This window comes from Vollenhovia emeryi, unplaced genomic scaffold, assembly GCF_000949405.1.
Source record: "Vollenhovia emeryi isolate VEMERY1.0 unplaced genomic scaffold, V.emery_V1.0 DF939140.1, whole genome shotgun sequence".
Taxonomy (NCBI): Eukaryota; Metazoa; Arthropoda; class Insecta; order Hymenoptera; family Formicidae; genus Vollenhovia; species Vollenhovia emeryi.
Window position 1 is genome coordinate 2,316,716 of NW_011967226.1, and position 25,486 is coordinate 2,342,201.

General features: G+C 42.5%; 2 protein-coding genes and 1 long non-coding RNA gene across 15 annotated transcripts in view; 2 read left to right on the top strand and 1 right to left on the bottom strand.

Annotated features, from left to right (window-relative positions):
* Positions 1-24,263, bottom strand: part of LOC105567197 (kinase D-interacting substrate of 220 kDa) — a 39,759-nt gene extending 15,496 nt beyond the window's left edge. The window contains exon 1 of one of the 11 annotated variants that reach the window (XM_012021854.1): positions 24,199-24,263. Coding sequence is in view for 5 of the 11 variants with exons in the window: in XM_012021847.1 (XP_011877237.1) it covers positions 1,879-3,135 (1,257 nt within the window). In the remaining 6 variants the exon portion in view is untranslated. Of the gene's footprint in view, positions 1-479; positions 1,013-1,878; positions 3,178-4,205; positions 4,406-8,197; positions 8,959-10,560; positions 11,547-14,018; positions 14,166-15,262; positions 15,572-21,176; positions 21,434-24,198 lie in introns of those variants that run through there. The other 10 variants (XM_012021852.1, XM_012021855.1, XM_012021851.1 and 7 more) reach the window with 10 other exon arrangements.
* LOC105567196 lies at positions 5,996-9,029 on the top strand. Of its 2 annotated transcripts, none has more exons than XR_001009328.1 (3): positions 5,996-6,611; positions 7,264-7,899; positions 8,954-9,029. It is a non-coding gene; the product is annotated as an uncharacterized LOC105567196 (long non-coding RNA). The 2 variants fall into 2 exon arrangements; XR_001009329.1 differs by lacking the exon at positions 8,954-9,029 and having other exon boundaries at positions 5,996-6,213; positions 6,338-6,611; positions 7,264-8,282.
* Positions 14,575-25,486, top strand: part of LOC105567194 (tRNA (guanine-N(7)-)-methyltransferase) — a 14,713-nt gene continuing 3,801 nt past the window's right edge. The window contains exon 1 of one of the 2 annotated variants that reach the window (XM_012021842.1): positions 14,575-14,634. In XM_012021842.1, the coding sequence (XP_011877232.1) occupies positions 14,575-14,634 (60 nt within the window). Of the gene's footprint in view, positions 14,635-24,477; positions 24,689-25,486 lie in introns of those variants that run through there. The other variant, XM_012021844.1, reaches the window with a different exon arrangement.

Genomic DNA, 25,486 nt, shown 5'->3' on the forward strand with positions numbered 1-25,486 from the left:
TAACAACCACTAAGCCTGGCTACGAGTTATAAGTTACACAAATCGTATAAACTCTGTTAACGTTACCTTCAAACATTTTTAACAACGCTCATGCACATTTTAGACTAAAAACGAATAGATTCTGACGAATGGCCTGGTAAAATGAAGCAGAAGGAGCGACCTGCCAAAAATTCAATTCCGGATTCTGAGGCAAAGTAAAAATTCCGACACGTGCCTGCGCGATGATTCTCAAATCGGAATTATCCCGAGGGAGAAGCTTTTCTGCCTGGAGTCTCTTACAGGAATTATAGCACCGTTCGTCGTTTACTGCGGCCCGAGCTCTACTGAATAAAAATCCGATGGTGCGGGCGTGCAAACGCACACAGCCTGCTCGTATACACGCGCACACACAGGAAGTATATTAGATCAGCTCTATTTCATGCAGCCGATTTTGTCACTAGGCGGAAATATCTGGCAGTGGTATGGCTTATTATACGTACCACGGCGGACGATACTGATGCGCGCTTTGCATCGGAGATAGTGTTAATTCGCGAGTGTCGGCGGATATAGCGCGGGCATTAGCCGTCAGCATCGATGACAGAACCGAGTCGGGCAAGATTCCATTATGTGCGTACGCACGTGGCATCGGGCGTTACGTAAGTGCCTCCAAATTTTCCGTGTCACGTGAGACTGGTGCGTTTGATCGAATCCACACCACAGGTATTAGCCCGCGATACGTGTTGGATCTATCAAACCATCTATCGATCGCTCCGTCATTAAGTTAAAAGGCACAGGAATAGTTTCAGAATCGTCAATGGTATGTGGTTAAAGATTTCCTCAAATATAATTTACTTCAACTAAATTTTGTAGGTCCATCTCGAGATTACTTTGAGAATTTTAGACCGCGGCGGGATTAATATGTTTCATGAGCTCCCTAAAGTTTTTGGGAGTGAAACTACTGCCACAGTGAAATAATGAGTGAGATATTCACCCTACTGGAGTGAGTATTTCACTTCGTGACAGTATTTTCACTCGAAAAATTTTAGAGGGACGATGTACGCGTAACATTTTAGTTTGAGATTAAATTGTCCAAATTTTTAACTTTGGTAATCTTTCTATAATATTTCGTGAAGTTATTCAACTCTTACTAACACAAGGCGATAGACAATTATCCGATTATCGACCGTGACATTTGGTTCCTGCGCTCGGATTAGCTTCACTCTTGCCGGTTACAAATGCAACAATTCCGATAAGATAAAGGCTCGAGTTACATCGACGACGGAGCTCTGCAATTGCAACAATTAACGTTCTATTATTCGCGACGAGAGCGTCGTCATCGTTTCGACTCGGTTCGATCTTAAACAGGCGTATCAATGAAGCGCAAATTATTTTAACCAGAGCATGTGCTAGTATACGAATTAATCGAATCTAATGTTATAGAGACACTTGCGTCAACGTTTAGTCAGTCTGACACGTGATACCATCGCCGCGTTTGGCTTCACTGCGCTCGATAAAATAACGATAAAGAGTTTTAATTCTCATTTGTTCGATCTATCAACATAATCTCTGGTTATTTCACGCCATTCTTTTACTAAACGTTAAAATTAATTGCTAAGGGCTGTTAATTATTTAAAGGACTCAAGAATGGAATCAATCCACAATTTCTACGATCTATTTTGGGCATGGTTTCGTATTTAGAGTGGATTTTATAAATCTACATTAATCTTTGAAAATTATTAGTTGAAAATCGTATACATATTATGCTACTTAGTTTCTTCCATCTCGGAAATATTTTACTCGATAGAAAAGACGGTTCGTGGCCACACTCAACGGATGTTAATGGAAAAAGACGTGTTAACGAAAATAGCGAAACGACGTGCATCCTGGCATTACACTAACCGCCTGCGAGTGCCTTCGGATGGCGAAGTTAAACTTGCGACCGATACCGTCGGTGGCCGGCGCCGTGAAGGTGATGGTGGGTACGTGAATGTGCGAGAACACATGATGATGATGGTGATGATTGTGCAAGTGATGATGGCAGTCCTCGTCGGTGTCGTGCCAGGTCGTGGGATGCGGCTCGGGTATGTGGAGACGAAGGAACGACCGCAGTCCGCGACGCGTTCTACCGATGGAAATGTCGTCGCTGATGGCGGTGGAAGTGGTCGACAGATTCGACAACGTCGCGCTTCGCTGTAGATTGTAGTCTCCGTTCGGTAAGAGGGAATTCGGCACACCGGGGATCGCACCGAGCAAGCTCGGCGCCAGACTCGAGCAGATGGCCGCGTTTGCTATGCTGGACTTCCGGATTGGGTTCACGCTGGTGCCGGCCAGAATATCATTGTAGGTCGGCGACTTCTGGCTGGTCTCCGTCGCGGGGCTTTGCATGCTGGGCTGATTCAAATCGGAGCTCGTCATCGGCAACGTTGACCTGCGGCCGCCGCTCTTGCCAGACTTCTCGTCGAAACTATCGCGAACAGCGGCCACCAGCGAAGATTGTGGCACTACATCGCGTACTTTCCCAACGTCTGAGCATTCTTTGGCACTTGTCGATCGCTCTGATAGTGTTGAGAAACGGAAGTGCTCGCTGGACGCTGAAGGAATCTCTAAAAAATCGGGCGTTAATTGAAACTGCCTCGATCCGTCCGCAGCGGTTGGTCTTGCGCGCGTCGACTGGTCCTCGATTGGTGAAGATTGAAACCTCGCAGATGACTCTTTTGCGACATCTTCGTGCTTGGGTGTAGGAAAAATACTACCGAGATCCGTTATTGACAGTCTTCGTGTTTCGACTTTCGAAATTACATCCGTGTTATATATTCTTGCATTACATTGACCTGATGTTGCGTACTCGTTCGCGCAATTGTCCGACGACTTGAAATCTTCGGGCGATCGCAAGTGTTTTAAGGTGCGATCTCCCGCGTACAAGCTGGAGGCCGCAAGTTCAGGATCAGGTGTAACCAATTTTGAGGGAACCACCGCGTTCGCGACGCCGAGAGGAATCTCGGCTCTGATCGAGTTGCCATCGGAGGTTGGCGAGAACGCAGTCTCCGAGTTTTTCGTTAGGGAGGCTTTGTCTTCCTCCACATCGTCCTCTTCGTCGAAACTATTGCGGAAAAACGCCGTCGCGATTCGAAGACGTTCGTCTTTGGCCTTCCGCATTGCATTCTCTTCGAATCGTCTATTCAGCACGAAAATCGAAAACCTTCACCATTTGCTGCGAGTAAAACACGCATACACGTAGAATCATCAAATTTTAGCGCTTTACATTTTTCATTCCGCGAAAGTGGTTCCGTCATCGATAATGATGAGAACAACTCGCACGAATTTAAAACGTTTCTTCAAAAGAAATCCACTGTTTTAGAATAATACAATATTAATTTAATGCTAGTAATGTGTTAACGTCTCACATAAGTTTAGAATAAGTTTTTAAAACACAGAAACACATGATTTCTTAAAACGCAATGTAATATAATTTGCGTAATAGATTGGATAGGCGATTTATAACAATAAAGATTTAAAAAAAAGATTTAAAAAACGCACTGTGTTAATTCGTAAAGAAAATATAGATGTGCAGTGTCTCAATAATTTATGACCGAGCGTTTTTTGACGAACCGCAGGCCTGTAATCTTTCCCAAGTTTTTCAATACTAAAAATTAAGAAGAAATTACAATCGTAACTTTTCCTAATTTCTTATCGGTTCGCTGACTGTGATACAGTCAAATACTTCGGAAAAAAAAGACAGCAACCCATTTTGGGGCCCACAATTGGTAATCGAATTATTTGAATTGTTCGTAACTCTAATCCTTTACGAATTTAACTCCGCGTAACTAAAGATCGCAATTAGCTATTCTATCTATATCCAAGATTTTAAAGTAATACTAATCAATTCTCTCAATTAATTCTGAACGGTCAAAATTTTTCCCAGAGTAGAGCTACGAACAATCCAAATAATTCGATTACTAATTGCGGGCCCCAAAATGGGCTGCTGTCTCTTTTTTTCCCAGAGAGGAGCTGCAATTGATTAAAAATTGAAAAACGGTACAATTGAGACAAGTTCAATTTCCGAGGCTGCGAGGTCGATTGCGATCAAATGTAGATATTATTTTCCGCGTCTCCCCAGCAACGAAGGACCCAACTCACCGCTGTGTCAGTTTCGATCCTTGTCGCGGAATAGAAAAATTCCTGCCCGAGGAAACCCACCGTAAGATTACTTTAGATTATCGGTATACCGTGAGAAACGGACCCTGGACAGGGTGGTGAGTCGCAGCATTTTTTCCAAATTTCGCGTGGTCATCCGGGGGTCCAGCTGATCCGGCGGCCAACGGCTGCACGACGTTCGCGCGACTTCTCCCTCGTCGTTGGGAGACAATTGCGGAATGTCGACTCGGAACTGCGACCGAGCGGGACACCGACGCCAGCAAATCGCTCGGGAACAACGTTCAGCGGATACGTCGCGCGACATTTATATATCGCGGTGGGATCTCTTTAAGTTCACGCACATATACTACTGAATCGCGTAACGGCCGCGTGCTGTGTGTCGTCAGTGTGCCGTGAGCTTTCCGGCTCGGAAACCGTTCCCCTTTCATGCGGCATATCGCTGTTTAAATTCAACATTAAAATTATTTATCACTGTCATTATTAACAGAATCTACAGAAAATCTTTTGAAGAAACTTTGTACACAAGATGCACGTGCGTAAAAGAAACTCGCAACCATTTTTGCGATTTAAACGGCTCAATTTTATGTTGAAATTCGAACAGCGTGACAAATGTTCTGCCTTTTCTCAGAAATAATGCGCAGTGAGATGTGCAGAGAGAAATTGCAAGTCGTCAACTTTTTAACACTGAAAAAAATTGGAAAAAATTTTTTTTGCCGCCCGTGTGTATTCCATAGAGAAGAACGAGTGTCGCGTAAAGTACGTCATTACATCGGAATCCATGCAGAATTGTTCGGTACGAAGTTCCGGTCTCGGCAAAGAGAGAAAGAGGGAGATAAATATGTATATATGTACTCCGAGATAATAGCGAGAGAAATACGGCGTGTCAACGACGTCACTGATTTGCGATAACGGCGCTGTGCGGCACCGACATAATTACACCGTAATCTTCCACGGTTAATCCTCATGGTTGCACATTATGGATTCGGCGCGGCGGCGATTCGATTAAACAATAAGCTGTGATAAGCGGACGACATTGTTAATTTCATTTTCACTTAGGTCCACCAGCGTATCCGCCCCAGTTAAAAGCTTGACTGAAAATGAAGGATTTGTCGGGAGAACATGCCGTAATTGAATCGCGGACTCTCGGTTTGCCTCGCGCAACGAATAAATAATTAATGCGAGTTAATCGAGCCTCTATTCATTGTAGACACGTGCTGGTCGAAATAGGACCTCGAGTTTTAGGAGTTGCGTTGTCGCATCGTTCGTGAGGAACTGGACAAACAACTAAACGGAAGTGTCAAAGCGTAATCGGAGAAAATGTTTTAACACGATTGTCACGAACAGCAACGAACAGCAAATCAAGAATTGGCTATACGTAGGAAGGAAAGTACGAGACAAAATAGAGTGCAAAACGGAGTGTAGACAAAAAATTGTACGCGTTTTATCTAATTGCTATAAATATTTAAACAGCAATACTTCAAGCCGTAACTGGAGATAAAAAACGTTAAAGATCTTTCAGATTTTCTGATATTCGGTTTAATTTTTGTGTGCATTTAATTTTGACAATCTTTCGTTATTCCAACAGCAGATATTGCGTCCGTCTTAAGAGGACAGTAATGATGTAAATAAAGCGCGGATTTAGTAAAATTAATTAGAATCTAAACAAATGATAAAGCGAGAGAAGATTCAAATTGTTTGTCAAAGAACACTTCTTTGCTTTGAACGCAGTTGTTAGAGACGCTTGCCGCGGTTAGTTCTCGCGTTAATCCCGGCCAATTAAAGCTCTCGGTAAACGAATTAATTGAGCACGCGGAACTTTACTGCGCTTCATAAAACGAAATGACGTGATATCGTTCGGCAGAACTGTATCACCATTGCCGCGCCGATGCGCAGCAAAGAGTACCGAGCTAATAGTACTATCGGATCTCGCGGGATTGTTCGACGATAAGCTCTCGCCGAATTGAATCTCGTCACTTGATTATACGGGACGACGAAGAGAAAAAAATTAATTGATTCAGACTGACTTGCGATCGATTCTCGCTTTGGAACGACACTCTGGAAAACAAGCTCAATCGAGAGGTACAGTTACAAAAGAAGTGAAGTTTAGTTTAAAGTTTCAGCGCAATCGAAAGGTTCGGTGCTAAACGTTGCCGCAACTCATTGTTTAAAAAGGAGAGAGATTAATTGTTTTTATCGTTGACAGCAGCAACTTTCCCGAGCTGTTAAAAATTTTAAGAAGAATTGCTGAAGCTGCTGCGTAGGGTGCTTTAATTGCTGTGTAGAGTACAAAATATCTGATAAAATGTTACTTATTGTCACCTTTATGGTCTTCTATATTTATTGCCGTTGCAATTTGTTGCAGATACAAATTGATATTATTAATAGCTGCGGTATAAAGTTACCGATACTGTATTCATTTATATAATAAATAACGTTCCTATTCCTATCGTCGAGACGTTATACTCCACGCGTAAAAGGTAAGTATATTGACAGCTACACGTTATTGAAAACCGATGAAGCGTTTATAATTATGTGACAAAGATTATGTATATAAGGCCCTGTTTCCACCACGTTACATAATTCATCCATTTGCGTAACTAATTCGTGTGACACTCTTTCAAATCCGCACCAAGTTCTGGGCAACCAATATTCTTTTGTAATAAACGCCCCATTGGATTTTAGTAAATTTCAGCTGCAGTAAAAAAAACAAGAGATACGAATTATTCCGGAATTATTCAAATAAAGATTAGGAGACTCTGGCGTAACGCGATGCAAGTAGTGTAAATCCATTAATCGCCCTCGATCTGGCAGAGGATCAAATTAATTATCGCAAATAGCTCGTGCGCAATGCAATTTTTTAAATAAAATATACTGCATTTTGCCGCTTCTAACTAGAGTTATTTTTCACTCCGCAATCACTTTACGATGTTATTTATATGAATCGGATTAAAAAATATAACACGTGTATTCTTTGCGGCGAATAAATCTATAGATCGTTTCAAGACAATTTATAGATACAAATCATTTTCATGTAAAAAATGCTGCGAATTGTCGGTATAGAGGAAAATTGTATGTGTGTATAAATGTAAGACGTTTCGAATCACAAGCTTCTAGGAAATATTTTTGTAGGTACGCCAGAGAGGATTTTTGCTGTCGGAGAAAGATATACCCGTCTTCATAGGACACGTAATTTTGACTCGACGTCCGCAATTTCGACATCTCCTTGAGCGATTTACGCCGAGTGCGAAAACATCGAGCGAGTTAAAATATCCTAATGCTATTTATTCCGGGCCGCGGTGTAAACATCGGCGCGGTAAATACTGGCGGAAATAGCATCGTATTCGCCGCGTTCGGAAACGAATCGCGAGTGTCGCCGATCATATGATTCATTTGCGCGTGATTTGTTTACTGTGGAAATTCCATCCGGATGGATGCCGATGTTCGCGATGCTATTATCTGAGACACCGAGTCTGCCACGAGCTGTCATCATTGTCAGCTCGTAAGAGACGTCACTCGACACCGCTTGTTGCCCGTGTCATTTATCACGAGAGCTATCCCGACTAAATCTTGGCACGCACGTCGTAGTAAGAGCGAAAGAGTTTCATTCATAAAGCTCCGCTCGAGCGTTTCTGAAGATCGCGACTGGCTGCGGAGTTCGCCGATGTTTAGGGAAGTGGTTTGAGAGAAAATTGTGTTCTGACTTGCATCGTAACACTCGTAAAAGTGAATTGAGAAGATCAAAAGGGATAAAGTTCCGTAAAGTAGGTACGTACCCCCGATTTTTTCGAAACTCAGATATTCCTACGTATTTTGACGCGCCGATTACGAGTATCGTAGTGAAAATGAAAAGTATTTCAATTGACTGAATTACCGAAGAATGTTTTAATACGCAATGACGTGAAAACTGATTGTCTCGAACAATAGCTCGGGGCATTTCTTTAAGGATTCGAGAACATGATATAAGTCAAATCTTCTTTATATTGTATATTCGGAGAAGAGAAAATAGGTACGATACAAATGTCCCATGAAATGCTCAACACGTACAAATCGCTGTATCGTCTACCTGTTTGCTTCTGTTCCAAAACGACTGAATGGCTTGCTGGCATGTCGAAGAAAGAGTCCCGTACGTTCTGCCAGACCCTTGCTCCGGTGGCAAGGACGTAAAGGATGCATTTCGCCGGTTGTTATTCAACAGCCTCGTTCTCTCGTCCGTATCCGCCATGGAACGGGGATTGGTGTCAAATCCGCTCCAATTAATCGCGTATAATTAGGAATAACGAGGAAAATTCGCGGGCGTTACGGCGCGACTGACTCGTGTTTTCTTTTTAAACGAGCTGCATTCCTGCTTATGCAGGACTCATCGTGGCAGTGCTTTTATTCCTTCACTAACTACTGCGCGTCTCCGCACACTACCGTTAGATCACTTGAAAAGGACCACAAACCATGGTCTCGAAACGTAGTGAGTTGTGAACATAAAAATCGCCAGACATGGTCAAGTTATTATTGAAGTCTTTTAATTATTTCTGGCGACATTCAAGACTACTCCTTGTTAGTTTATTATACACCGTTGACCTCAAACATGGTGTCTCCGCACGCTACCGTTAGATCACTTGAAAAGGACCACAAACCATGGTCGAAACGTAGTGAGTTGTGAACATAAAAATCGCCAGACATGGTCAAGTTATCATTGAAATCTTTTTTTCCTTGACTAACTCCGTCTTGCTTCCCTCGCTTGCAATACACGATCACGTACTCGTCCAATCCATCGCAAGTGTTGAAAAACAGCTGAAGAGAACGGACCTAATGTTTCTGATTACAGGCGGCCGTGATGTGCAAATACGAGCGTTTCGAGCGGTCCCGACCTGACACACGTGTTGAATGTAAAATGATCATTTTGTCCACCAAGTACCGTCTCATCACGTGAGTTGGCCTGTCCGGCTTGTTTATACGATCCCCTTTTCGCTCGGCAAATAGAAGCGACTCGAATGAGGTATGCGCCAAGTGTCCAACGCGTCTCGTTCCCGATTATCCACGCAGGTTTCGGCAAATTACCAGAGCGTTGTAAGATGTGCACGTCACACCGCAATTCGATCCGCCGAGGGCAACATCGTCGTGCTATTAAGTGCACGGTGTCGTGACGAAACGAAAAACCGTATCGACTTGTGCGAGAGGCACGTCGGAAAATTACGACACGTGGCGCGAGATAATGCTCCCGAGATGTCGCATTATCTTCTCGGGATTAATCGTTATCTGTAAGCGTGAGGCCGTTCAGGTACACGGGGAACATACGCGATCAAATAAACGGACGGAAGTGTCTGAAGAAGATCGCCTCGCTTTGGGAGAATCGCACATTTCTGCCGGATTCGTTGTTACGCGTCGCGAACTTGATTTTCTGCAGCTCGACGAGGAGAGATACACTGGAGATACTTCAGCCAGCGGAATCCACGTAGCGTTCTCGGGGAGGCTCGTCGGCAGACTCGCGAATCTCCGAAAAACGTCTCGAGAGACGTTCGCCTCGCCTCGCAGATAACGAAGACAGTACGTTTTGTTTCTACGTGCCTTTGCGTCAGTCTCCCCCGCTCACTGTCGCGTCCTATCCGCGGAGAGTATTCCTCGCGAGGGTCACGGGGGATAAACTGTAGAAGAGCCTTCTCGTCACCCTCTCACACAGACGCGGCAGAAAACTGCGATCTCCCGACATGACGGATCATCGTCCGCGATGGGTCCATCAATCATCGCGCGCGCGCGAATAAAATTATCACTTGCGTACAGATCGCTCGTGAATCTCGCATAACAAACCGGAGCGACTGAGGAAGTAAATAGCGGTCGAAAAGTATCCCGGCTGACGGAGGAGTTTTGCGACCTCGAGTAAATCAGCGCAGAATAAAGGGGTGATATACACCGCGAGCGATGAACCACTGCCGAGGAAGATACGAGATCCAAGGCGAACGCATGCATGACCGATTATCAATAGCTCGTAGCCGCGATAAGACGCGGCCATTTCTCCAGAGATATCCTATCTTGAGATAGACGGTGGCCGATATAGAAGGCCAATTGAAATGCAAAGCTTATCGATGGTCTTAGAAGGGTTATAAATCTTGGAACAATACTAGAAAGAGCGCGCATCTGGAATATGTTAGAAGCAAAGAACAATTTCTACAATCTTACGTCAATAATTCCGAAATATTCTCGTACTTTTCAACGGAAAGATAATATTCTAATCGTTGGAAAGGAAACACGCTAATTCCTAAAGTATCGCTCCATTGTGATAAAATTGCGTCTAGTAATCTTTAGAAAACAAGACAGAGCTCTGAAAACCTGTTCAATTCTTCTATGCGCTGTCAACAGTGACGACGGCCCCGAATTACTGCGATCTGCCAAGATGACAAGACAAAGATTGCACTCGCATCTTGTAATAGCGCTTACCTTGTAACGATCGAACACGAATTGGCTGTTGTGGCGAAAGATATTCCTGGCAATGTGTCAGCGACGGGATGCAGCGAGTGCTCCGTGATTCATGGCGCCATTAATGAAATTTCACGAATTGATCTCGCGCGCTACTCGCGGTTCGAATGATAGATTTATTGGCCTGGGAATACGAGCGAAACCGTCTAATCGATCAACCGTGAGGCATTCTTTCTTATCGAGAGTCTCGTGATGCCGCGGGCCGCCAATGAACGTCGCGCGAAATAGTTGTCGTTTTCTCAGCCTCCGTAGCCTCGTGTCGCCGACCTGCGTGCGTCTTTGACAGCACTTACGCGTGTGAAAACGCGAGAATAAATAACAACTGTCACGACTCAATACACAAATACTCGAGGAATTCTGTTTTTCAATCGGTGCAATATTGTGAGTCGGTTAGCACTAAGACCGATTAGCTTTTACTTTTGTCGTCCTCCATTGACGAAATGCACAGCCGCGTAATAAATGTTTCCACGAGTTCAAATAACAGAGAAGAGAGAGAGAAAGAGAGACTGAATATTGTAAAATAATACCAATCGATGTAAATTCCGTGTTTTATGTACACACCTGCGTCTTTTGTTTCCGAGGAAAAGAAAATGTAATTAAAACAGTAACAGAGATTAAAGGTGCCTCGAAATAAACACTGCACGACTTCAAAGAACAATTTTATCCTCTTAGAGTTACAGAGAATAATTAATTTTGAAAACATTATATTCATCTCTCCATACTATGTAGACGCCGAAATTAAGTAGGAGATTGAAATATTATTCGTTAATATAGGGTCGCGTCGCAGCGACGTGCGTCTCGCCGCATTTATCGTAATAATAATTAGCCAAAATTACACTGGAATGCGACGCAAGCGGAATATTTTTAGATGCAATCTGCGACGAGTTGCGTCCGTGATTAAATAGAAAACTGAGCTTTTAACTATTTAACTAAATCCTTTTTACTTATTAACCTGCATTGTTCATAACTGCGTTGTTGTTGTTGACTTGCAGTATCACTCGATAAGGACCCAAAAGAATAGAGTCGAAACGTTATGTAATAAACTAATTAAATAACTAGCCAGTTGGGTTGACTATAAGTTTCCCCGTCTCAATAAATAGAAAATAATTTCAATAGGGTAAAGTCGCTCGCGTAACGCCTGAACCGTCTGAACCGGACATCCTGAATCGAGAGCCACGGCCTATTTTGGCGAGAAGCGTCTAACGTCTAACGGGACGATGATAATGAGAGATTTGGCAAGGCTTTCAAGCAACGTCAAAAAGAACGGAGACTCATTAATCAGTGTCGCACCCAAGACTCGCGGCGTGCATTGGCACAATCTCTCGAGGGTAACCGAAAATAAACCTGCGGCTGCCTAATCCGCGAAGAGGAGAACCATACGGAAAGTGGCGAGCGCTTGCAACAATGCAACGACGCGCTATTTTCATCAATCGTGTAGTAGTAGAGGACTTTTTTTACTTGATTTAGTCTCACACTGAAAAAAAAATCTGGTAGATTCAACCAGTCGTCTGTTAGAAAATGGACGAATCAGAATTCCCTTTAGGATTTACCAGATTTGTATAGTAAAGTCTACCAAACTTCCATGGTTATGAAATATCTTTCATGGTAAATCCTAAAGGAATTCTGGTAAATCCTAAAGGGAATTCTGATTCGTCCATTTTCTAACAGACGTCTGGTTGAATCTAACAGATTTTTTTTTCAGTGCAGGAATATGCTGTTGCAATAGTGTTTCGATTATTGAAAATTTTTGCGCATGTAAATTTTATGTGTTACAATACGCAAGAAAACCTTGTAAATAGCTTACCGAATTTTGTTTCAGTGGTCGGCATCACTACTTGACAACTAGTTAAGCTAACTGGCCACTGTTGAACTGGGCCTTAAAGTTGCACCGAGAAACCTAGTCTCGATCACGTGCAAATTGCGCTTCGCGTATACTCGCGGCAGTCGTCACGCCGCTCTCTGATTTACGGTGAAAGCGCGGAGTGTAACGCTGGCGGCGGTCGTCAGTCCCGGAGACAGGGGAGACGTTTTAAGACAAGAGAGTCCGCGTGTTTCGCGCCGCTGAAAGCGCGCTGCCAAAACGAGGGAGCCCCCCGACGTGATTCCGCGCGACAATGTGAATGACGTAGCTCTGACCCATTCAGCGACGGAAAATAGAGAATGGGTCACTCGGAAAATGCGCGGGACATCGTTCCGCCGTGCGAGAGACACGCGTGTACGGCCTTCGTCGCACACCGCGCCATTATCTCGGCACGTAACAACAATAATTTTAGCGGACGCGCGAGAACGCGCGATAATTGGATTCTGCGAAGTAGAAAAATCGCTCGTCCGTTCTCTTTTTGCGCTTTCTGCATGCACTTAGACCCTTGTTACGACGGTTGTACTATCAACAAGACTCGCAGACTGTGCGAAACAGTTTATCGCCTGCCCACGCGTTCGATAAAAGAAAAAAAAAGAATTCAGTATCACGTACGCGCAAATTACTGTAATACTCCGTGTAGCCTTACATTCGATCTTTGGTTTATTCTAAGGCCCGGCTTTTCATTTGCTGGCTAAATGTTAACCAGAGGTTAGTGGATTATCTGTTCTTTCGTAGATAACAATATACAGGGTATCTCTAAAGTCTGGCCCCACTCCTGGATCTCGGAAACGGCTTTAAATATGGGAAAAGTGTTTCAGACAGAAGCTGTAGGATATTGAGGGGGACACATGATAAAAATATGGACTTGATCTTGAGTGACTTTATCAAGGCCAGGTCAAAAGTAGGGAGCGTTTTGAAGACGTCTCGACGAGGGCTACAAGAATAAGGCCTTGATAAAGTCACTCAAGGCCAAGTCCATATTTTTATCATGCGTCCCCCTCAATATCCTACAACTTCTGTCTGAAACATTTTTCCATATTTAAAGCCGTTTCCGAGATCCAGGGGGTGGGGTCGGACTTTAGAGATACCCTCTGTCGAAAAAGATGGAGAGTCGACTAATCTCTGGTTAACAATCAGCCAGAAGGTGAAAGACCGGGCGTAAAAGGACTGCTCTAAAAACTACTCCACTCAACTTTTTAAACGACTCTCGCGTTACGTGCCACAACTGTCGCCAGCGAAGTATTTACGGAGAGCGACAGTGCTCGCGTAATATTATATATATTTCAGACAATTACTGTAATTCTTATATACCATGACACGTTTCTGCGCCGTAAGTAAAACTCACATCCTCTCTCTAACACTTTGTTTTACTTGTTTTAATTGTAATTATATAACTTTTAGATCTCTTGCTGTAACATTTGATGGATGTAACGTAATTTTATACTTGAAAAGGACCAGTATTACTGGTCGAAACGTCGTATTTTTGATCAAATACAATTATTTGCCAGCATATGTCGTTTCAATTCTGAGTATTATATATTTCTCCAAGCAAAATTACCTCGTGGAGCCGATGCTCCAGACGATGTACGATGTTTTGAGGCCGTCCTTTCAACAGAGAAAACTGATTTCTGCGACACTCTCCCGTCCCAGTAACGTGCCTGTAGGTCTTATCGCCGAGCACTTTGCTCTTCGTTCGCAGATGCGACATTTCGGGGACGACTGTTGATCTCGACAAAGGCGATCGTTCGACGCGCAAGAAGTTTCATTCACCACTCGCGATGGTCCCGGAATCGACGAACGCGCCGTCTAAAGTCGCACTCTTTGTTCGCGCTGAAATAAGCCTCGACCTCGGGATTTTCGGCAGCGCGAGGAAGAGCCATTTCCGATACTTGCAACGTGGCACCGTCTCACCTTCGTCGCACTTCAAATAATAGCGTTGCACCAGACGCGTTCACCTCGGTTAACTCTCATAATTGCTTGATTAATCGCACGTTCGACGAGGCGGAATTTACCGCAGAGCGTCGCCTCGCGACGACCGTGCCGTGCCAAGTCCGGGTCTCGAAGTCGTTGCTAGCTCGCGCGGCAACGGGAACGCAGGTCTAAACATCCGCTGCATGCGTTTCCTCGACTCTCTTCTCGGTAGTCTCAAGGCTACGAGGATGCCTCGAAGCGCGGTAAGTACACGTGATATCGTTCGTTGCGCGGTCACACTGTGCATGTCACCGTGACTGTTGCATTTACGTCAAATTGCACACATCAGTCGCGCAAAGCCGTAACTGGTACAAGAAGCAGGAAACGCGGGAAAGTCGAGGCTCGCGACGACGATGCTGATTAAGGTAGTGATATTAACAGGCCGTTAATTAATCTTGCAGGCACCTAAGCATTATTTTTTAATTCATTACTTAATTATACACCAAGTCGAGAGCCTCCCCTCGTTACTTTGAACATTTTCTTATTGCATCATTGAGGTGTCAATGGATGAAAGATACTGATGGAGCAATGGGTCTGAGCCTGGAAGGCTCTGGAGTTTATCTAGATGTTCTTGATGTGTTCGGTGATAAAATTTATGTTACGTCAGATTAGACGCGTGTATCTTGCACTGTCGCCGATTACACCGGGCTCTTTGAGCGAATCGGACGAACCGCACTCTCGTGGTTGTGCTCGACTGTCGATTGTATTCCTATAAAGATAACGATTGTCACCGTGGAGCGGAGCAGTAAACGAGGCCGTCGCATTTGACGATTTACGTTTGCGGCTGGCAGACAGGGTTTCCGATCGTTCAATATAACAGAATTAATATACCTTTTGCCGCAATGATCATTTCTGCGATAATCAGCGTACACTCCAATGCATGCGTATGGACGTGAAGGACGTGACGTCGAGAAATTATCAATCAGCGATTACCGCGAACGATCAATAATCGCGCGCGCGATTTTCGATAACTCGCGACGTGACACACTAATGGATTAAAAAGTCTTGATTAAGTGACTCTAAACTAGAATTGTCCAGTCGGGGATAAAGTGTTGTCGGGCCGATCGCTTGTAACGATCGATCGCACGAGAGGATCGATGGATCAGCTGATCCGCGCACTATAAAGATCGCGCTTTCACTGCTGCACTATCGGGAGGAAAATGAAGGTAAATATGCGTGTGCGAGCGTGTGTTTGCCAACGTTTTTGCACGCGCGGTTTATCTCCTCTTTGTCGGTTATTTATCAACGCGGCCCGAAGCGTATCGCTTCTCTTTTGAGCACCTGATAAGCGCTTGCGTTTCTGCATTTGACAAGTGTGTGTAAAATATTTTTGGCCAATTTAGCAGGCGTGCCGATATTTTATTATTCACTTTGTTGCTCATTTTATTTTGTTCTCAAAGATTGTTTTTCCAATACTTCGCTGTACTATCAGCTCGAAAATTGTAACAAACTAAATTACATTAAATTAGAAAAATATTAACAAATTAATAAAATTCATTACACAGTTGAAAAATTTGTGTTTTCTTGTTAAGAACAATGCCGATTGAAATTTTTGTGTTAAATGACCTCAAATGTAAAATTATTAAAATAACTGAAAAGCAATGTTAGAACAACACAATGTCTACTTATTTTTTAATCTTACACAATACATATGTTCTATATTAGTAGTAACAAGATTTTTATCTGTTTAAATTTACAGAATAAAATGTTGATTTTACTCTATAAATATAACATAAGCGAGAGTGATTTCAAACAGTCATTTAACTTATTACATCTGTACTGAAAAAAATTTCTGGTTGAATATGGACGAATCAGATAATTCCTTTAGGATTTACCAGAATTCCTTTAGGATTTACCAGAATTCCTGTAATCCTACAAAAATTCTGGTAAATCCTAAAGGAATTCTGGTAAATCCTAAAGGAATTATCTGATTCGTCCATATTCAACCAGAAATTTTTTTCAGTGTGTAAAATGTCAAAATTACAATTTTTTAATTCATTTTGTCATTAAAAATATGTTAATTTTACACAAAATTTATTTCAAATTATTTGGAGGTTTTCATTGATTTTGTGTTAAAATATCAACAGAGTATTAGTGTGATTATTTAATAAATTATTGGAAAATGGTAAGTCGTCAGTGATAAAAAACATACAATCAATAATTAAAACGACCTAGGCTGGCAAAGCCTTTGCCCGCCTAGGTCATTTTAATTATTGATTGTATGGTGATTATTTAATATACCTATCCATATTATGTTAAATTAACACAAAAATTTATGTGGACAGTTTGGGGACATGTGATATCTGTTAAATTTAACAAAAATGTTTCAACTGTGGTTAAAGACAATTTCGCAGGAATAAGGCTAAAGAGCCGTGACAGGTTATTAGCGTATAAATATTTCTTGTTTCAAACTTATTGCGAAGAATATTACTTCGCAGCCAGGGTTTGAACCTAGAAAAATATTAATAAAACATCTGAAATTCTGATGTGTATTTTATTACTTGAATTGTTTATGTAATTTATATTCAAATATATGTAGCAATGCAATATTCCTGCCAAGACAGCGTCTTGACATGAATGACTTCTTGACAACTAAATTCTTCGAAAATGCAGAAACGGGACAGCAGAGCGTTACAGAATGAGTCTCGTTATACAGGTGACGTCGTCTCGAAGCAATGTCGCTGTGATTTTATTTTAGGGCACGACACGTCAAGTTATCTCATCGGAAACGTTGACGTCCCCGCTGGTATGCGTGCCGCGAATTATTTTCGCGCTACTTCGGCATCGAGTGTTCTGCGAGAAATAAATCGGAATGAATTCAGGCCACGCGTCGCGAATATATAGGACAGGAAAACGATCGAACGGTAAGAAGTCCGAGGCACACAGGAAATATAGATAGAAATTCACGCCGCTGACTTGCAAATAATGTTCTTGCGACAGCGCTAAACGGCCGAATGTCAGTTCCTTCAACAGCCTACATATACATAACTGTTCTTTGTCCTCCCACATTTTTGCTTACTATTTATTTCATTTGCTATTTACTGTTGCAAAGATGTGTCAGAGTCAAGTTTTTTTAAATATAACCTAACTTTGAAATTTCCGGCTAGAAATATTTTCATTGAACTTAATAATTGTAAATGAGAGCTATTAAAATTATAATGTCGTGACTTATCGCCCCATCAGCAAGTAGAAACGCTTCTCTAGCAAGTTTTCCAAATATACACTGAAAAAAAAGTCTGATAGATTCAACCGATTGTCTGTTAGAAAATGAGACTCAGAATTCCTTTAGGATTTACCATGAAAGATATTTCATAACCAGAAGTTTGCTAGACTTCACTACAAATCTGGTAAATCCTAAAGGGAATTCTGATTCGTCCACTTTCTAACAGACGACTGGTCGAATCTATCAGAGTTTTTTTTCAGTGTAGAAGTGACTGTTATCTCTGCGGAATGTTAATTGGGGATTACACTTGTTATAGCGATAAATTTGCAACGACGATAATGAGACGATTCTCCAATCGTCAACGGCAAGTGTGGCAAAATCGAACAAGTCGTAAAATCGTGTCGTGAGAACTCCTGCCGTCAACGTAGTCTAAGGGCGCGGTAGAACAGTCATCATAAACCACGGCAAAGTAGATCGAGGCCAAGGATCGAAGGCTCGGGCTTTTAATCATTCGCTAAACGAAGCGATACGTCACGATCGTCACGATTCCTTACGTCACGCAATTTGCAAAAACCTCACGACTCGCGGGACCGACGAAGAGCAATATCGTTGGAGAGAATCTCCTCTTGGATGATTATTCATGCTCTGCTTCATCACCGGGAATTTCCCTGATTCGAAGTATCTCGCATTAACGACGCGCTGCGTCGTAAGAATCTATATGTCTACTTCTCAAACTGTATGCCTCGTTATCAATACATAATTTCCTTAAGAAACACCATTAATTTAGCAATATCCAATCCTACTTCTGGAAAGGAATATTTCACACGACTGTCACAAAGCACATCACCGCACATCGACGAACACAAAATATTCACCTAATCTTCGATTTCTATTTATCAAATTTTTCCGTTTCTTCACCGTGGTACAATAAATTTTGTTCATTTATAATACTTGGTGTTCTCCGCCGAACAGCATCATCGCGCGAGAAATATGCGACGAAAGTATCTCGCGCACCGAATGGAGAAATCAGGACGGTTAGGACGAAGAAAACCGCAGATTGACGCGGACGACAGTCCGATTGCGCGGCTGGTTTGCGCTCGGCTCCCGCAACGAAACCGATGCCGAGCGACGCAACATCCTTCGCGTACTGCGGCCGAGAGAACAATTGACCGAAGCAACAACACCTGACACTCGCGTGTGGGCGAAACCGTCCACGTGGCCAGCCTGTTCGCCAGGTGGTGCGACCAGGAGAGGGAAATACGCATCGGCGACGACGTCATCGTCGTAGGAGGAGGAACATCGAGGGAAACGTTGCCCCTCTTCAGTTCTATTAGCATTAAACGTCAGAGACCCGGTTTTTCATTTTCTGATTAAATGTTAACCAGAGGTTAGTCGACTACCTGTCTCTTCTTAGATAATAGAAAAAGATGGAGGATCAACGAACCTCTGGTTAACCAGACATTAACCAGAACAGTTAACTGGAAAATGAAAAACCGGACCTTAAGTGTCATCGTTCAGGAGATGCCTGTATCTTACATCTTTCATTAATCAATTTTCACACTTAATGTATACAGTAGTCATTTTATCTCCCTGAAACATTCTGGAATGGTTCGTCTTTGTATTATTTACTAAGCAATGAGATAAGACTACGTCTAATGTCAATTAAAAAAAAAAGAGTTACATTTAACGGTAGATTCGTTTATCAGAATGCTATACAGTTGAAAAATTTGTCAAATTTAACAAATATTACATGTCCCGAACGGTCCACACTAATTTTTGTGTTAATTTAACATAATATGGATCACACTAATACTCTGTTAATATTTCAACACAGAATCAATGCAAATCTCAAAACAATTTGAAATACATTTTGAATAAAATTAACACATTTTTAACGAAAAAATGAATTTTAAACAATGTAATTTTTACATCCTTTAATAAGTCAAATGACGGTTCAAAATCACTCATGTTATATAGAATAAAATCAACATTTTATTCTGTAAATTTTAACAGATAAATCTTGTTACTAATAATATAGAACATATGTATTGTGTAATTCAGTAATATTAATAATTTTACGTTTAAGGTCAATTAATACAAGAGCAATAGGTTAAATTAACACATGAATGTGTTAAATATTTAACACAAAAATTTTACCCGACATTTTTCTTAACAAGAAAACACAACTTTTCCAACTGTGTAACAATGACGTTTACATAGAACTGCTTGGATACTGGCTCGTATAATCCGCGCATTTTAATGCTAAATATGGCAATGTTATTTTACTTGATAAATATGGATATTACACGTGTCCAATATCAATAAAATAATAATCAGGCAGATCGAAACCCGAGTGTGCGGTGAAAACGTGAACTGCAAAACGTCCTTTAATCCAAAGTAATGAACGCAACAAATTATTTAGCACAGGTGATAAATATAATAGATGCATAAATTATAATAAATTATAATAAATACGTAAAGGGATATTATCGACTCGGTAAATTTGTCGTGTAAAATTCTGCAAGCACTAATTATAATAATTTCAGTATCTTGTAGAATATCTTTAGATAACTTATTTCGAGGTTGGTCAAAGTTTTCGAAATGTGTTTCGTTTATTCCGTTGAGTAATCGGCAGCTCGACTTGCGCGCCGACTATAAGTAGGAACAGCTGATCAGCTAAACGCATCAGCTGTGCCAGACTAAACAGATACCGATGAACAATGTAGCATTGAAGATGTACGGCGAGAATGGATAACGGCGCGAGAGATGTACGATGTAAATGTTTGCTGGCTATGTTTGTGAGACGCTGACGATTCGTTGCCCGAATAAAGAATGAAAGAAAGGAAAAAGGATGAAGAAGAAGATTGATTAAATCGGTACAGAGCGGAAATAAACTCTTTACAATCTCTGCGTATATGAAAGAAAGTTATGGATTTCAAATTAATTAATTTTGTTTCAAAGTTTCGACGAAAAACGCGAGCAGCAATCTTTAAGTAGAGAAAAGGTACCTCTTTGTTTCGGAAAATTATCTTTCACGCGCGACGTAATAGTACCAGCTGTCTCTAGAGAGATAGTACATATTAGAGACCCTCTAATCAGAGTCTGGCCAACAGAGTGGTCCGCCATGTTTAGTCAAATCCAACGAGAGAGAGGGCAGTACGAATATCTCAAAGAGAGAGTGAGATAATCGTACTGCCCTCTCTCTCGTTGGATTTGACTAAACCTAGCGGATCACTCTGTTGGCCAGACTCTGATTAGAGGGTCTCTAGTACATATCGAGGGAGCCTCGATTGATAACAATAGTATCAGCAATCCTGTACATGCAATATATGAAAAATGTAAGCTCGACCTATTTACCTTTCTCTAACAACGAGGGCAACAAAGAAGGATCCATGCGGAAAACGTTATTTTTCTCGCCGATAAAATTCATTTCGCTTTCCGTCAAATACCCGGAATTGTTAACGAGACAACGGGGAACGTATCTCGCTCGCAATTCGAAGTAGAGCGACGTGCTATCGGTTCACGGTAGGCCCCGCGGATTTGCGACTGTTCGGAGAAAAGTGATCGGTTTCAAGTATTTACCAAATTGGAGTTTGCAAGTGGAAGGCTGAACCACAATCTAGGATTCCAACTCATGTTCCATCTTGGAGACGTGATTTTAGATTCGTACGCCGAGCCGTCTTCGTGCGACATTCCTCCTCGTGGACAGACGGACTTGTGTATTACCAATTCGATGATTTCGACGAGTAACCACAGCCGCGTATCACCCGATTTATATTTACACGCGTGCTCTGCAAGCTTTGTCCTATTCGGTATGTGTGGTTCGCATGAACCAGCGATTCTCAAATAATGCCCCGAGTCAAACACGGTTGAGTACAATAATATCGCGATCCTCAAAGCTAGACTGGCCGCCTTGTCCGGAGAAGACTGCGAATAAATACCTCCCTCGTTTGTTTTACAATCACGAAGCTTCGACACTTGAGTGTAAAACTTTTAACAAGCGCGAGAATATTTTTTTATTTAAAAACGATTCAACTCAGACTTCGTTTTTACATTAATTAATTTATCGTAATTATGTTTTCCGCGTCTTCTTTACACCATTTCTGACCTTAGTCCTACTGTGGTCGTTGCGTCGGATGGACGTGCCTTCCACAGTTTCTCCGATTGACGCCCAGAGGTGGATGTCAAACACCCTCCCTTTTTAAATTTAATATCGATGACGTAATAATTGTAAGTAAATTTCACTTTGTTCGCGTGTTGACTGATATTGATTTCATGTGTAACCGATACGCTTCTAAGTTGCAATGTTCTCCGAAAATTTGTAGATTAATTTCCTTGAAAAGGACCACAGCCCGCATGGTCGAAAAGTCGGAATTAAGTAAACCATCTGCAAGCCTAAGGTCGTTTAACAATTCTGTCTTTCGTTAATTAACTACTGGCGATTACCATTATCACCAATTCGATGATTTCGTATATATGAAATGAACATTTACTTCAGTAAAAAAATTATTTTAAGTAAATCTATTTACTTAGTTAAAAGAAAAAGTTTTTGTTAGTGTATGTAAATACAATGAACGTTTATTCTAATGAGACTTATTTAGCTAACGATTTCTTTAGCATTTTATTTCTCTGCGTGGTTTCTCTAGACATTAAACAGCAGATATGCGAAGCTGTCAATGCCGCGCCTGTCTGCATCCGCTGATCGTCCGCAGATCACATTTAGTGAACGTTTGCGCGCGACATTTCGCAATCGGTGCACGAATCAATCGACGTGCAACATGAGGAAACGCTCGAAGCATATGGGGATCATTCTCATCGATTCAACGTATCGCCGATTGAAGCGAAGTAAATACCAATCGCATTATGCAATTTCCTTGAAACTTATCTATACATTCCGCCTGTGCAATCGATACATCGTGCGACGCGTGCGACAGTTTCCACGTGGACAAAGCGCGAGCTAAGTGGAGGCACATTAGTTTCATGGTAGGTCGCTTTAAGGTAGTTATTTCGTGCAACCATTTATGTGAGAATTGTTTCAAAGTTTTACAGTTTATTCTTTACATCAATACGTGCAAAATAAGACTACTTAAATTAAAATTGACCGTCTCAAAGTTCTAAAAAAAAAAAGAGTTAAAGTTTGCTATATTACGCAAAATATTACGTGTGAAACACGTAAAAAATATTTTTACACGTAACAATACAATTCGTTGTAATGTTATTACACGTGAAATATTATTTGCACATATTATTATGCGTTAAAATATTAATATTTGCGTTTGCAAACGCAAATGACGGTACATTTTTTATTTTTTAGCTTAACGGTGAGTGAGATTCGTATGAGAAACAACTATGTTATAAAGTAAAATAGAACGAATGGCCAATATAAACAGTTAAAACTGAAAAATGGGAAGAATTATGCAGTAGACATGAGTGCGTAGAGTAAGAGACGTGGCGACAGCGCCTCAAACTATAATCTTTCGAATCTATTTTATATTATGTATCAATCGTAAGTGTATTCTTTAGAACAATATTGCATCAAAATATATCATTGTAATAACTGAGCGCTGGTACCTGTCTGGAGGAAACTTTTGAGCATTACCGTCGCGAAACAACTACCTTAAGGGGATGCTGGAGTGATTCTGCACTTTTGCACCTTTCTAACCTAGAAACTATCAGTTCGCGGAAACACTTGTGTAATATACAAATTAAATGACTTACGTGTACAGATCGAAAGCAGCTTGCTATTCCGGCTAAATGAAAGAACAATATGGCATCACTGAAACTAAGTTTGTAAGTCTAATAAGAAACAATAGTGAGCAACACACACATACCGTACATGTGGTATGTGTGTTGCTCACTATTAATTTTTATTAGACTTAGAAACTTAGTTTCAGTGATGCCATATTGTTCTTTAATTTAGCCGGAATAGCAAGCTGCTTTCGATCTGTACACGTGAGCCATTTAATTTGTGTATTACACAAATCTTTCCACGAAACAGACAGTTTTAAGTGCAAAAGGTGCAAAAGTGCAGAATCACTCCAGCATCCCCTTAATCGCGACCGTCAACCCCGATCACGTTTTGCACAAGCTCGTAGCACGCGTTGCCCGGCAATTATTTGCACGCGATAAATATCGGTTATCAGCAATAAAGAATCATTTTATTAACTTCATTAATTGTTACGTCAAATTAGTCGCGGCCAGTTAGCGCGGGTAATTTCATTCGCAACAGGATACTCACGATAATTGAATCATTTGCCGCATCGATACCTTCCTTTTCACTCGCGATTTCTCAAACCTCTCGTGGTTCAAAGTGAAAATTTTAAAACGCAATAACCGATAATTGAAGTATGCAAATTAGATGGCTCGTAAACATAAAGCCCTTGACGAATATTTTTTATCGACCGCTCTTCTAGAGAGAAAGCATCCTTTATTTAAACTTTCTGCACACATTTATAATCGCAATTAGTGCTATTAAAATGTGACCGCGTCGCGTCTGTGTTGTTAACTTGTTGCTCATTAATAAAATACGATTCCTTTTCGTTCGCGTTATTGAATTAACTTACTCATTAGTCGAGCAAGTGAAAAAAATAGGACGACTACTCACCAACTAAATGAAAGATCGCTCCCTCGAAAGACCCGTCCTCATGAATGGTAGTCTCTCTCATGTGCCTGAAAAGCCGGAAACGGGGGGTAAATAGCTGCTCGAACGGTTACATGGTACATCTGGAAACTAGACAACACCCCAGCGATTGTTTCGCAAACTGTTCGCAGTAGCAAATCGATATTTGAACTCGTGCGATTAAAAGATTTCGTTCGTTCGCGTGCTCTTTGCTTTTCTCCCTCCCTTAAAAAGCCTTTCTTACAGTTTGAAAAAGAATTCCCGCCGAATCGTCGATAAAACGGCCAGCTGTGTCTTGGATCCCGCTTAATCAACTGACGTCCGATAACGCGCGAATAGCGTGACACGCACTCGCTCGTTTCTCACTCGGAAATGAGTCCGCCCGTCCAGGATAAACCGAGGCGGTTTCCCGTCACCGCAACGAGCCCGAGCGGAAAGATCGTCACAAGTGCTTGGCTCCGGTCTACAATGAGTTGTAAGTCGTTAGTCAGAACTACACGTCGGTCCTTTTTCTTCCACCCGGAAAGGAAAAGGATCAAGATACATTTCCGACCAACAACTCGTCGTAGACCCAGGCTTTCGCGATCCCGCAGTGGCCGCGGGTCGACGTCGAGAGTCAACGCACCAAGCCTTGTCGTAGGCGTACGTCACGTTCGTCGCGGGGCGACGTACGCCTGCAATTCTTTGCGCGTCGACTGCCGACACCGACCAGAGCCTCGCGACAGAATCGTAAACGGACCACGACGGTCTTTCCGCTCGGGCTCCGACACGCGCCAAGCGAGAACAAAGACGCGTCTCGGGTGGCGTAGAGAGAGAGAGAGAGAGAGAGAGTGCACGCTCGACTCGTCGCTCGGTCTTCGGGGTGGAAAGCACAAAGGAGCAACGCCGCGGAGAGACGGCGATCCCGTCGGCCCCTAACCTCACCTGGGCGGTGGGATTCCCCCGGAGGAGTCCGCCGCTCTCCCAAGCCGGCCGTCGATCCGCCCGCGCGATTACGTAAGTGAGCCGCGAGTTCCCGCCCGCACGCACGATTACATGTCTCGCGACGTCGCAAGGCCGCGATGGAGGAAGACGGAGACGACGATGACGACGCGGCGGCCGCAATAAACAAAGGCAGGTCTCTCGCACGGTGCGCGAAGGATCGGTCGCCCCCCTCCCCCCACCCCCCGCACACGTTCCTTCCCGCAGCGCCATTAGTGCCGCCGCCGCCCGTGGGGCGGCGCCGCCGACGCGCGCGCGCGATCAGCTGATCGACCCGCGCACGTGCGCCGCC